Genomic DNA, 14,290 nt, shown 5'->3' with positions numbered 1-14,290 from the left:
ACTAGTCAACCGGGTTTAAGTAAATGCTTTGGTTGAAGTCCAGTTTCTAGAATGTCCTGTGTTTAGGAGATGGGCGAGGCGGTGACGGTGGCTAGTTCATACCGTTCTACGGCCGGATCAGACGGAAGGAGAAAGGCCCACTCGCTCTGTAGAGACAGTAAAATAAACAGGGGCTCCTGACTCACTGATTGGTTCTTTCTGGAGCCAGTGCAGGGCATCACGCCGGTGAAATGTTATCTGGCCACACTGATCAAGCCACGTGCTTGATCATCTGGCCCTCGTTGAATCTTTCCACCACCTTAGGCCTGAGCCCCCTGTGCCAGCAGATAAAGCACTGCCTTCCCCATCACCCGGCGGGGGGGGGGGGGGGGAGGAGGAGGGAACCGGCATGCGCCAAGCTCCATCCCAATCCCAGCTTGAGCTGGGACGCTGGAGCAAGCCAGGGCTTCCCACTCTCTTCTTCCCTCGCGAGTGTTTTTGTTCCTTTCGTGGGAAGGAGTGTCACGGGACACGAATCTGACTTTAGGAAAGCTTGTCTTTTCAGTAACCCCCACTCCCAGAAGTGCCTCTGCCCTTCCAGGTGACACTGAGATGCTGGGCACTTGACAGACACGGCCGTCCTGGGGCGGAAGGGTCTTGGAGTCTCTAAGGAGAAGGCAGCATGCTGCTCAGTACTGCACACACATTAGTTAGCGTTCTTCCCGATCCCACAGTAAATCTCGCGTGATCACGCGTGTTGCGCTGAGGAACATCAGGGGCTTATCCTCAACAGTGAGGTCCCCAGCGATCCTTTCCTACTTCCTTCCGTCCCTTTTCTCCTTTGCTATCCTTTTCCTTTCCCTTCCTCCCCCTGCTGCTCCTCACTTCAGCTTCCTCCTCTCCCCCCGCCCTTCCTCCTGCCCACCTCCCGTCCCTCTGCTTCCTCCCGTGCCACTTCCACCCCCGGCGTCCCCCCCCCCCCCCGTCCCGGGCTTGCCGGTGATGGTCGCTCGCCTGTGTCTCGCTGTAGGCTCTGCAGGAGGAAATCACCATCTCCGGCTGCAAGATGAGGCTGAGCTACCTGAGCAGCCGCACGGCCGGCTACAAGTCCGTCTTGCGGATCAGCCTGACGCACCCCACCATCCCCTTCAACCTCATGAAGGTGCACCTCATGGTGGCGGTGGAGGGCCGGCTCTTCAGGAAGTGGTTCGCGGCCGCCCCAGACCTGTCCTTTCACTTCATCTGGGACAAGACGGATGTCTACAACCAGAAGGTGTTTGGGCTCTCGGAAGCCTTCGGTAAGCTCCCTCCCACCCCTCCCCGACCCCGGGCGGCGTCCTCGGAGAGAACGACGCAGAGGAGCGGGAGGAGGGCAGCTCTCTTCCACTTCCATGGCTACCGCCGCCTCCTTCCTCTTCTCGGGCCAAAAATACCTAGGGTTCAACTGACCTTTAAGACCCGAATATCGAACACAACCATTAAAACAGATACAAAACCAGAATCGTCCCCCCAAGGCACGGGTAGGAGGTGATGGGTCGGGAGATACACATTGATGAGCCCCAGGGGCTCACGCCGGTCATCCCGGCTACTCAGGAGGCTGAGACCTGAGATCGTGGTTCAAAGCCAGCCCGGGCAGGAAAGTCCTTGAGACTCTTATCTCCAATAAACTACCAACAACTGGAAGTGGAGCTGGTGGCTCAAGTGGTAAAGTGCTAGCCTTGGGCAAAAAAGCCCAAGACAGTACCCAAACCCTGAGTTCCTGCCTGAAGACACCCCCCAACTCCCACATTCATGGACACACACACACACACACACACACACACACAGATAAAACATACCATGTGCCACAAAGGTAGAAAGCATGGACACCACCTGTCCATTCCATCTATACTTAATCTACTCATTGAAATAGGCGAGCGGGAAAACTGGGCCATTCTCTGGTTTTTGAGGCAGACGAACCAAGGTACTCCATCCATCTTAACTGCATTTCTGGAGCGAGGTGTGGTGGCCCAATCCTGTAATTCTACTTGAGGAAGTAGAAATCAGGCAATCACAATTTGGGGGGCCAGTACAGGCAAGACTCCATCTCAACTATTGGGAAGGACAGTGACGGAGTTTGGTGGCCCCTGCCTGCAGTCCTCAGTAAAATAGGGAAACATAAGTAGGAAGATCAAAGCCCAGGCCAGGGCTGGGGATATAGCCTAGTGGCAAGAGTGCCTGCCTCGGATACACGAGGCCCTAGGTTCGATTCCCCAGCACCACATATACAGAAAATGGCCAGAAGTGGCGCTGTGGCTCAAGTGGCAGAGTGCTAGCCTTGAGTAAAAAAAAGAAGCCAGGGACAGTGCTCAGGCCCTGAGTCCAAAGCCCAGGACTGGCCAAAAAAAAAAAAAAAAAAAAAGCCCAGGCCAGCCTGGGCATAAACCAAGATCCTCCCTAAAAAGTAAGAAATGTAGAAAAGGGCTGGAGGCACGCTCAAGGGATAAAGTGCCTGCCTAGCACGTGTGTGCGAGGCCCTGAGTTCAGTCTCTACGACTGCCAAAACAAAACAAAACAAAAAAAACATGTTTAGGCCAGGTGTGGTGGCACGCACCTGTAGGCCCAGTTACTCAGGAGGCAACCCAGAAGGATTGCACATCTGAAGTGAATCCAGGAGAATGAGCAAGACTGCACTTCAAAAGAAAAATAAATTAAAAAAAGAGAAATGGGGGTGGGGCACAGTTCCAACCCTGGTACTAGAATAATTAAAAAAAAAAACTTAATTCTTATTTTGTGATCTTATTTCCAGCAACATTGTCAGCAACATTGTCTCTGTAGTTATCAACGCTGCTTTGAGAGACGAAGCAGAGGTTGGCTGTAGTCTCGCTCTGCCCCGCTGGGGTCTCGGGCTTCCAGGGCCGATTGTGCTTCTTGCGGCTTCTGGATCAGAGCCTTCTGGGCCCCAGGACGACTTCCAAGATGGAAGTGGAGAGTCAGCAGGCCTAACCCCCACAGCCAGAATCCACGAGGCACAGTAACGCGCAGGTCCCTCCATGCCTCAATCCCTGCTCTAGCGTCAGTCCTTTCCTTAGGCAGAATAAAGGAGAAGAACACTCCTGTTCTGTTTTAAAAGAAAGAAAGGGGTAGACAGAGAAGGGGCAAATCTTTTACCAAAGTAAGATGTAACACAAGGCAGTATCAAAGCTTCATCTCAAATATGTGGGGTGCTGCTCCCCCAAAAAGTAACACCTGCACAGAAAGATCCCTGGTAGAAATCGCATCCGTCCCCGCTGGTTCCAGGCCTTCCGTCCCTGGGACCTACTCAGGGGCCTGGATGGGTGAAACAAGTAAAACCAGGACGTTGTCAAGCTTTCCAGCCGCAAACCAACTTCTAGTTCCAGCAGCAACTTCTGATTCCTAGTTACCCTAACTAAGCTCCTTTTCCACGTATTCATTATGAGTGTAGTTTTTCTTTAGGAAAAAAATGCCCGTTGGGCACCGGTGGCTCACGCCTGTCATCCTAGCTACTTAGGAGGCTGAGATCTGAGAATTGCAGTTCAAAGCCAGCCTGGGTAGGAAAGTCCATGAGACCCTTATTTCCAATTAACCACCAGAAAACTGGAAGTGGCGCTGTGGCTCAAGCGGTAGAGCGCTGGCCTTGAGCTGAAGAGCTCAGGGACAGCGCCCAGGCCCAGAGTTCAAGCCCCATGACGAAATAAATAAATAAATAAATAAATAAATAAATAAATAAATAAATAAATACCATGTCCATTCATTTTTTAAAACTAAGAAATGGATATAAGTTTTTAAAAAGTCATATTTAGTCCTATAAATACGTACAACCACTTGTTAACATTTTAATGTGCTTTCTCATTTCTTACGCAGTTTTTCGTTGTTGTTGTTGCTTTTTGTTTTTAGCACAGCTACATCTCTGATGGTAACCAGTCTTTTCAGTTAGCATAGATTCCAGAGGCATTTCCCATGTCATATACGGTCATCAGAGAAATCATTTTAAGTGAAAATACATCTCGATTGAACATACATCGGTTTGCTCAGCCTCTCACTTGTTTTGAAACTTTAAGTTCTTCCTATTTTCCACTATTATAAATTAATACCACAGTGAAGGCTTTTATGTATATTTTTCACATTAAAGATTACTTTCCCCTGGAATTAATTCAACTAGGTCCTTTGAAAGCATAACATATTTGTTTAATTTTTTCCTAATTACATACAGTCTTTTTTTAAAGGAAGTTTTGAGGCTCAACAGCCCTGTGCTGTCATTCCAACGGCTCTTATTCACAAGTACAACGGTGACCCTTTTCTCCTGTCCCGTGGAATAAGAGCAGAGGGACTCCCCTGCCGGCCCAAGGAGCCAAGTGGAACTTTGCTTCACCTGTGCGCTTTGCCCCTTGCCTTCCTTTCAGTTTCCGTGGGTTACGAATATGAATCCTGCCCCGATCTGATCCTGTGGGAGAAAAGGACTGCAGTGCTGCAGGGCTACGAAATCGATGCGTCCAAGCTTGGCGGATGGACCCTGGACAAGCACCATGCCCTCAACATCCAGAGTGGTAAGCGGAAATGTCCCCCTGGGAAGACAGGGCCCCTGAGCCAGGCGAGAGCCACTTTGTCTTCTATGCTGACGAAAAATAGAATTTTATCGGCTCCTATGCAGTCGATTGGTCAGAAGGCTCAGCCTGAAAACTTTGGTTGGGACCCTCCTCTGTCACTGTCCTGGGCCCTGGGAACACAGAAACGAGAGGCTCCTGCCCTTCAATGCAAACAGAGACAAAGACTTAGCAGGCACCGTCTGCTGTGCCACAGACCAGGCCATCCTGAAAGGAAATCGGTGACCCCACTGAGGCAGGGACAAGCCTTGAGTTCACTGTTTGGCTTCGTCGAAGCATCCTTGGCGAGAACCTCTGACTGGCATTTCAGGGAGTCTGCTGAATCCGCTCTGTAAATCGAGTAGGGGAAACCTGGTAGCAGAGGGCACCGTGCATGTCAACATACTAAAACCTGGAAGAGGAGTATCTGTAAAGGTAGTCCATTGCAATTTGGACAGAGGACCAGGGCTGTGTAGACAAAGCCACAACCAAAGCTGGTGACTTGGGGTCCCGGAGCCCAGGGCAAGAAGGTTATGAATTTGGTGTATACCCAGAGGTGAATGCCAAGCCTGCAAGGGCCATGATCACACCTGTTCTTTAGGTAACTCAGCCTAACTACGTTCCATCATGGGAACAAGGGAATAAGCACATAGTCCTCCTACCTAGTCTTTAAACACAATGAATGCCTAGCAAAGCCAACTCAGATCTGGCAGAAGTTGACTAATTACTTCTGTAACTTATAGTAAAATAAAGATTTTTAAATGGTGATGGTGATTCTTAAAAACAAGAGCACGGAAAAGGCACTCCCCACATAGAGAGCTAAATTAGAAAACTGGCACCGAGACAAGTAAGCAGAATCCACAGAGTTCAGGACCTGACCTGTGAGTCATCGTGAAAATTAGGTTTGGCCATGAGTGTCCGGAAAAGTACAGTCGTAGAGCTGAAGACAAGCTGAAGTTGGTCGCTCGCTCACTTGCCAATCTGGAGAGCAGATGATCCCTGACCGCAGGGTCAGAAGCCCAGGTTCTTCTCTCCTTGGTCTCCTCAAGCCTTTGTTCTAAGGCCATGGTCCACGGTGAAGCCACCCAAGCGCCAGTCCTTCACATCTACTTTCTAGCCAGCAAGGAAGAAAAGGGCCAGGAACACGCTCTCCCTTGATAAGGGGTCTCTCAGTAGCTGCTCACACCACGACCCCTTCTGAGCCATTAGCCACAACTACGCCATGGATGTTGCTGCTCATGGGTCTGAGGGGACTGACAATCTGTGCCAAGCTAGATGACAGAAATGTTGTAGCTCCAGAAGAAAGAAAGGGTCAGTGGGAAGGATAGCCATGGACACTGGAAATGCCGGCCACCTACCATCTATATATGGTACCCTCCAGCCTAGGGTCTGTTGTAGCATCATTTATCAGTGGAGAATGGACGAATCCTTTAGAAATTGATATTAGGAAAATTGGCTCCATGTGTAGAGAAAAATACATGAAGTGCCCACTTCACACTATACACAAAATAAATTTAAACACATTTGAGCATCAAAATGTGAAAAGTAGGAATTTAAAATTAGTGGAAGCACATATAAAACAATAACCTGGAAAAAGCACAGACTTTAAATAGGAGCAACACTGATTAGACTATATAAGATGTTTAAATCCATTCAATAAAGGACAACAGAACGAGCAGGTGGCAGCCTGAAATGAGATTCTGGTGGCCATTAAAAGCCAAAGCCCACGTAGGCTTCGGCCGGGAAGGCGGGAAGCAGGGGGCAGGTCTCCCTCGGAGGCTGGGGCGGTACACTAGGAAAGGATGCTCTAAAGTGAAAAGAATCGATGTAGCTGTGACGGGAAGCTTACAAATCTGGAGTCGTTCAAACTCCTTGATTTGGAAAAATGAGGTCCAGGGTTGTACAAGACCTGAGACCTGTGTCAAATATGAAATTAGCTCAGTATTGGCAGAGAAAACCACAACAACCTCTTGACTCCATGTTGGGGAGAAGAGGCTGCATTTCCCTCATTAGTTTTATAAACATTCATTGATACATATTCCTTTTTTTTTCTCATGATAAAACATGCTTTCTTTTGCAACCAGGTTCTATGCTAGACACTGGAAATACCGCTAGGAAAAATACATAATCTCTTAGCTAGGGGCTGGTAGCACATGTCGGTTCAAAGTCAGCCTGGCAGGAATGATCATCTTATCTCCAAACAACCCACAGCAAGCCAGAAGGAACGTTATGGCTCCCGTGGTAGAGTGTTAACCTTGAGTGGAAAAGCTAAGGCACAACACCCAGACCTTGAGTTCAAGCTCCAGGACAGGCATGAAGAAAAAAAAAAAAAAATCCCCTAGTCTCTGTATTGAAATGGTATAGCTGCAAAGAGAGCAAATCAGGTAAGTTCAAGGAAGAATCGAAGCTGTGCAGAGATGAGGGCCCCAAATGCACAGAACGGTGGTAAAAGCGGTGCAATACCCGAGGTCTGTAGTGAGCCAAGCAGACGCCCACCGCGATGCACCAAGGCCTGCGGGACACAGGGCAGCCGTCAGGGCCTCTGGGTTTCGCTACGAGACACGTTTGGAAACAGTGGGCAGGAACCCAGCTTGCCTTGCAAATCAAGGTGACCCTGTTGTGGACCACAGAACGCGAGACCCACTCCCCCCCCTCCCCCCGCCCCGGTGGCGGTGTTCCTCTCTCCCTCTCGCAGGCATCCTGCACAAAGGCAACGGGGAGAACCAGTTCGTGTCTCAGCAACCGCCCGTCATCGGCAGCATCATGGGCAACGGGCGCCGGAGGAGCATCTCCTGCCCCAGCTGCAACGGCCTGGCGGACGGGAATAAACTCCTGGCCCCCGTGGCCCTCAGCTGCGGCTCTGACGGCAGCCTCTACGTGGGGGACTTCAACTACATCCGCAGGATCTTTCCCTCCGGAAACGTCACCAACATCCTGGAGCTGAGGTACGGGTGGGGGCGGGGAGGGGAGCAACAGTGGCATCTCCTTGCCATCCTGGGGCACGGGTCCCCCCCCCCCCGGCCCACGAGGAAGGGGGGACAGGGCCCCCCCTGCCAGACTCTAGGACTTTCCATCCCTCCGCTCAGGAGCCGCCCCTACACTGCAGAGAAGTCACCGTCGGGCAGGGAGATCTTCTTTTCACTTCCTGGCCCTGAGCTGATTGGAACGGGTCACGTGAGGCAGGGCAGGGCACGGCGGATGAGGCCCGATGGCAGAGTCCCCGCTCGTGTCCCCGGAACGTAGCGCTCATGGGAGCGAGGGGAGTCCCTCTCACCTGAGCACTGCGGCGGTGAAGACCCCGGGCCCGGCCCACGCGGCGCCTCTCGGCTCTGCAGGGGCCGCGGAACCGGATGGCCCGGCCCTCCCCGTCCTGGCCCTGAGCCGTGGGCACACCCGTGGAAAGAGGGCAAGGTTTGCTGGCTGCCCCTCCCCGGGGCAAAGGAGGGACGCTCGCGCAGGCGAGCTCCTAGGACATCACCTATCAGGCCAAATGAGAAGCAAATCCTCTGCCGTTCTCCTCTGCCTTGACTTGTACCAAAGAAAGAGGAAGCCTTGGGTGTATTTGTTTCAGTCCAGGGCACACACACACACTAGGATAGAAAGAGCCATGAACCAGAGACGTGGTTCACTTTGCCAGAGAGGCTGGACAACTTTGGACAAAATAGTTAACCTCTCTGGGTGTCCATTTTCCACATCTTCCAAATAAGACATCCCATGTTTCCCGACAGCTGTCAGGGGCCAGGGTGTTGATGTCTGTAGAGAAGAGAGGAGTGCATGTAGAGAAGAGAGGAATACACAAAGTTTGAGGAGGGAAAACCCCACTGATACTGCCATTTTGTTTTTCTCCGTTCTTTCTCCACTGGGCCTGTTTCTCAATACCCATACCCTTCCTTCTAATTATAGTACATATCCACTCCCATATCCTGTACAAGTAGGATCATTTTGATAACTCTCCTAAGGCAGTGCCCATGCAGAGACGCAGAGCAGCAAGCCTGGGTATCTCTGGGCGTGTGTCTGGCAGGGGAAAGAGCCAGCTGTTCCGATCTCTGTCCTCCCCTTGTTAAAGCAGTGGAATATGTCAAGCTAGTCCTCTTCTCCACCGTCAGCAGTGCCGAGCAGGTAAAACTGTGCCTCTTCTGTGATATGTAGCTGCTTGTAAGTGAACTCACTGACAAGGAATATCCAATATAAAATAGATCAGTGTCATAGCTCCTAAGTCTTTATTTATTACAGTATTGTGTGGTACCATTGCTGTCAAGTTTTCAGGCTGCTAATAATGCTTCTAACCCTGCTGCTAACACCTCATTCTTTCTTCTATTCCCTGCTCTCCTGTCTTCTGTCAGAAATAAAGATTTCAGACATAGGTAAGCCAACCAGCGGAGAACGTCCTGTCTCTCCCCTGCCTTGTTGCATGTTGTGGTACGGTGAGCTGCACGTGTTGGTTTCAGGTGGCTCAGTGGGCAGAGGAATCCTGAGTGATTGGAACTGACTGGGGCTAATCAGTTTCAGGGAGAGGAAGTCATTAATAAAGGTGAGGTAGGTGGCAAAAGCCTGGACTCTCTGACTCTCTAGCAGAGGAAGCCAGTTACCCTGTGGTCCGGTGGACGCGACAGACTAAACTAATGGGTTTAAATTAAGGAACTTAAACCGTGGCACGCACAGTAACTTGAATACCACAGGCATTTAATCCTTATTATAAATGAAGGCATCAGCCAGGATGTGGTGAGTGACGTTGACGGCCATGATATTGAGGAATTCGGGTGCCAGTGACCCCCATCTGAGGGCATGGCAGCAAGGACACAGCGGGCCACGTGAACTGCCCACAAGGTCCCCAGTCAGAGCTGTGTCGCAGAGTAGATTGATCGCGGGGGCTGGCAGCGACCCTCGCCGGCGGGAATGGGTCTAGTCAGTCACACAGTAGAAGTGGCACGTGGACCGATGCCACACTGGGATAAAGGAGAGTCTTCAGGATGGCGAGACCATATCCAATAATGATCGAACCTACTGCTACGTAGGTGGCATATTGTTTATGAAGTAATTGCAACGTCATTTTTAAGTAATATGTGTAAAGCATTTATTGGGCAACAGAGTCATGCAATTCATGCTAATTATAGCATCTTATCCCCAAACCCCTCTGTGAAGCAGGTATCCATGACTGCATCCAATTTTTACCTGTCTTGATAGAACTGCCTCATCTCTCAGAGCATTGGCTTCTTCTAGGAGGTTATGAAAAGTGTTGTAAGGGCCACAGAAGATGTTTGTAAGTTTTAGCACATTCAGGCACAGGAGAGAGTTCCAGAATGGTCATGATGATGATGATGATGATAATAATAATAATAACTAAAACATAGGTAGCATATAGTATTAGCATATCATTTTAATTTATTACGGTAAGTGTTATAGAATGACTACTATGATGTCTCCATTTTTCCCAGTAAGGAAATGACCCCTTTTATACCCAGAGACACAAGTAAAAAGTTAAATTCAGCAGAAATTAGGAATAAGAGTTAAAAAGAAGAAACATGTCTATGACTGTACCTGAAACATGTCTATGATTGTTCCAGCTCTGAGTTTGGCTCCTAGATCCTGGCAGATCCCTTCCTGTCTCTGGGCCTCAGTGTATTCCCCTTGGTGGGATGGATTAAGGAAGTTCTGCACGTTTCTCCTCTTTATTCACTCGCTGCCCCTGCACAGTAGTTAGGCTCCACGTGGGTGACCTCTGTGCATGTGTGGGGGTAATCCGAAGCCGCTTCATGTTGGGTGTGCCCTTGCCAAGACCCATAATCCTTTGGGCATCTTCTTCTTTGGGCCCCCTCAGGGAACACAAGCTCTCATCTCTTCCCAGATCTCTTCCGTGGGAATATCGGAAGTCCATTCTTAGAAGTACACACAAACTCGCATCTCTCTGAAACCTAGTTACCCGTATTATACTAACGCAACAGGAGCTCTCAACTGCCCTAGAAAACAAGCTGAACAGGACAGCATTGCATCTGACAGGTTTTGCTTTTCTATTCTGCACCAGCGTAAATGTCCTGGAAGTCCTCTCAAGTTGACCAGCTTTGCTTAAAAGCCGTCATTCGCTGGGCATTTCATTTCGTAACGGGAGAAGCACTGTGCATAGAGGGGTTTTTTTTTTTTCCTTCTGCATGTAAGTTTGGGTCCTTAAAATAACCCCCTGAAGTGGGTATGATTATCCGCCAAAAGTGAGACTCAGAGTAACAAAATGATTCGCTCAGGAAAGTAAATCAAGTGGGTGGTGGAAGTGGAATCTGAGCCAGATTCTGCGTGGCCGCTCCTACTGATCCTACTGATCCAGCAAATGGGCTTCCGCCGGGTCTGCCTCTGCGATGGAGAAGAAATGCTTCTCGGAGCAAGTCAGATCTTACTGTGAGACAAAAGCCCCTAATGCTCACTCAGAATTAGGGACTACAGTTTGTTGTTTTTTTTTGCAAACGAATAATTATTTAATTTACTGGTAAAGCACATAATTTTAAACATGAAACTCATGAAATAATTTTCAGAGGAAAAGATAAATTTGATCATCTAAACATCTGGAGATGCCATACTCTAGAGAGCCAGAAAAGTTTTAAGGAAAATAGCAGATTCATTTTTAAAATCGAAGAATGTTTTGGATTTTTTTTTTTACTTCGTATCCTCCTTTATTAAACATTCCTTGGGAACCTACCCAATGCTATATTAAGGAAATATTTCTTAATTCGTTTTGAAATATATTTAAACACCAACCCTATTCACTATAGTATACTTTTTTTTAAAAATCAATGCCTCTTCAACTAGTTCCTTAAGATGAGTAAAAAGATGTTTCTGGACCTCTCAGCCCACTTAGCAACTCCCCTACATTTTCCAAAACAAGGGTAGAGTGAGATCTGATTTTCGCTCATTAACACAGGCCTGGTGCTCCAGAGATCTCTAAGATTTCGTGTCACTTCCAGAGAGGCCAAAGTTGGATTTGTGGAGCTAGCATAGAAAAAGAATGTGAATCCCAGGGACTTTGGCACCAACACTAGAAACGGGGCTGTGATCCGCTTCTGCGACCAGCTCTGCTGTTATAGAGAAGATGGCGCTCACATTGCGGATGGCCAGTGGCTCAGGGCAGCAGAGCTTTCTAGGCCCCGAGCAGCAGAGAGGGGAGAGGTAGAAAGAACACAGACTTGGGAGCCCAGCGGATTCGGGCTGAAATTTGCGTAGTGGGTGATAACCCTAGTCAAGTCGGTTCGCCTCTCTCTCTCGTGTCACCTTCCTGAACGAAGAGCAAGCAGGCTCTACCTGACACGAGAGCGACAAGGAAGCGGCCACGCGTGCCACGGGTCAGCGCAGAGCACGGGCCAGTGGTTGGCCTCTCGGAAGCTCTGTTTCGTGGTGTGGTGGTGCCGCAGCCTCGGAGAGCACACCCGGGCGTAGCTCCTGCGCCAGGTGGCACGAGGAGGAAAGGGATTGAGAAACGAATGCCCGAAGAGTTCCACAAACCAGAAGGGGCTGCGGATGATCGCACGTGATGCTGAGGACACGCCGACTCGCAAAAGGGAGCGGGGCCCTCCTCCTCGGCAGCCCAGGGGGGACCGCACCTTAAGCTAGCTAGGTGGCCTGCCCAGATCAGAACGCTTCTCTTCCAGGTTCAAAGCTAATGTGATTTGCCCTGTGGCTAACGGACCACAAACGGTTCCTCAGCACTCAAAAAAAAAGGCAGCCATGACGTGTGTAGACGGTGGAGCAATTCCACCAAGTTCATCCCCTCCTGACATTCACCCGCACAAATGACGCTTCTCCCGGGCAGCCCGGGGTGATGTGAACTGGAAACTCAAGGGGCTAATCGAAGTGGACAGGGCCTCCTCCCTCCTCCCCTGGGGACCACATCCTGCCAAGGTAGACAGCCCCAGCTCCTCATGCCTGCTGCACACGGAAATGAAATAACCACCTTGTCTCCCAGCTGTCACTGGGAGCTGAAAGATGAGACTGGTTCAGCCTGGCACCGCGAGGCCTGAGGTCACCGGGTTTTATTTAGCCAGAATCCGTGTCAACGGGGAAGATGAAATCTGTGCTGCGTTACAGGAGAAAGCCCTGGGGACGTGTCCAACATTTGGGATTGGTACCACTCCCCCCCCAAATGGGAAGTAAAAGAAAAGTTAAGTCAGTTCAATCTACATACTGCCTAAACAAGCTGAAAACCAGCTAGTTAAAACAGTGATTCCGATAGACTACAAGATACCAAGCTGAACATTGGAAACACAAAAATGGCTACAGTCTAGTGTCTTCCTTAAGGTTGAGAGGGAAGAGGAGAGAGAAAGGGAGAAGGAAAGGGAGGAAGGAGGGGGAGAGGGAAGGGAAGGGAGAAGGAGAGGGAGGAGGAGAGGGAGGAAACCACCATGGCAGTATAGTATGTGTTCTGTAGTAGAGATATGAGCTAATACTAATGCACGCATTCCAATGAACAGAAAAGAAAGTCAGGAGTGCTTGCCAGAAGAGTTACCATTGAGGCTGAAGAATACATAGATAGAAAAGAGGAGGGACAGACAGGAACCGCAGATGCAGGCAGGCTTGCGGGCCCAGCGTACGCTCCCTGTGGGAGGTGATTCCTGACGGAAGGGTGGAAGGGTGCGAAGGTGGAGCCGTCCAGCATGAAGAGAGCTGCTGGGCTGGGGAGTCTGCGCTTCGTCTGAAAGACAAGAGTCCTGGAAGGAAACATGGAAATGACCACTCGGTGTTTGGATTTGATTGGGAAGAATAGTCTAAAGAAGCTCAGGCCCCAGGCAGAGCTGGACCCTTGACTTCAGAGGGAGGCAAGAGGATAGCACTAAGGCCGCTGGAGAAAATCCTGACGTGTTGCTTGCACTCATGGAGAGAAAACGAAGGGGGAAGTCTTGAGTCTGGATGCCTGGCTCCGGCCCATGTAGCCACACCCTGAGGACATTATAATGACAAGCAGTCATTGGGCCAGCTTCTCAGGGACTTAGACTCCCTAGAAGAATATGGGGTCCTGATCTTCAGAAAACATCAGTCTGTAAAATAAAACTCCGTTCATCCAATGGACCTAAGACCTATATACCTGGTAAATGTAAAATATTGAAATGCAACCCGAGGGCCCGGTGAATGACCAGGCCACACACTGAGACTGTAAATTAGCTTCTCAGGAGTGATGATTCCAACTCCACTTTGCTCAGATCTTGGAAGAAATTGTACACATCAGTATCATGGGATCGTGAAATTCAGGTTTAACAAGAGATACCCATGGCATAGATTCTTCTAGATTAAAAAAACAGATATAAGGACTAACGGCTAAAATAGTAATTATGATGGCCAACCAACTCCTGTGTGTCATGCACTTTGTTTAATCCTTTGCATTCAGGATTTCATCTGACGTTTGCCATGGGCTCACAGCGTAGCTGTTAACATTACCACTTGGCAGCTGAGGGCAACTTGAAGCTCAGAGGTCCAAGGAACATACCCGAATTTCAGAACCAAGACATGTTAGAGCTCAGCTTGAAATTCAGACCGCTCTGATCTCCCCCATTTTCCCCACCTCCTGGCTAGAGGTGGCGCTCTGTCTCCTTAATGCCTCTCCACAGTCTCACTTGTCTTTCCTTTGTCACATGCAATCAGTCTTTTGTTGACTGTTTTCTAGAAACAACCTCTATCGGCACTGTTCCAACATTCTGTTTTTCCTTGGGCTTTGTCGCTGATTGCTGTAAGGTGTCCCAACTCATTTATATCTG

At 49.5% G+C, this 14,290-nt stretch overlaps 1 protein-coding gene across 3 annotated transcripts in view; it reads left to right on the top strand.

Annotated features, from left to right (window-relative positions):
- Tenm4 (teneurin transmembrane protein 4) overlaps positions 1-14,290 on the top strand; it is a 567,737-nt gene that overhangs the window by 508,046 nt on the left and 45,401 nt on the right. For all 3 annotated transcript variants that reach the window (XM_048361201.1, XM_048361200.1, XM_048361199.1), the window contains 3 exons: positions 1,010-1,277; positions 4,383-4,526; positions 7,258-7,507. In XM_048361201.1, the coding sequence (XP_048217158.1) occupies positions 1,010-1,277; positions 4,383-4,526; positions 7,258-7,507 (662 nt within the window). The remainder of the gene's footprint in view (positions 1-1,009; positions 1,278-4,382; positions 4,527-7,257; positions 7,508-14,290) is intronic.

Source organism: Perognathus longimembris, chromosome 13 (genome assembly GCF_023159225.1).
Source record: "Perognathus longimembris pacificus isolate PPM17 chromosome 13, ASM2315922v1, whole genome shotgun sequence".
Lineage (NCBI taxonomy): Eukaryota > Metazoa > Chordata > Mammalia > Rodentia > Heteromyidae > Perognathus > Perognathus longimembris.
This window is presented reverse-complemented; position numbering and strand designations above follow the sequence as displayed.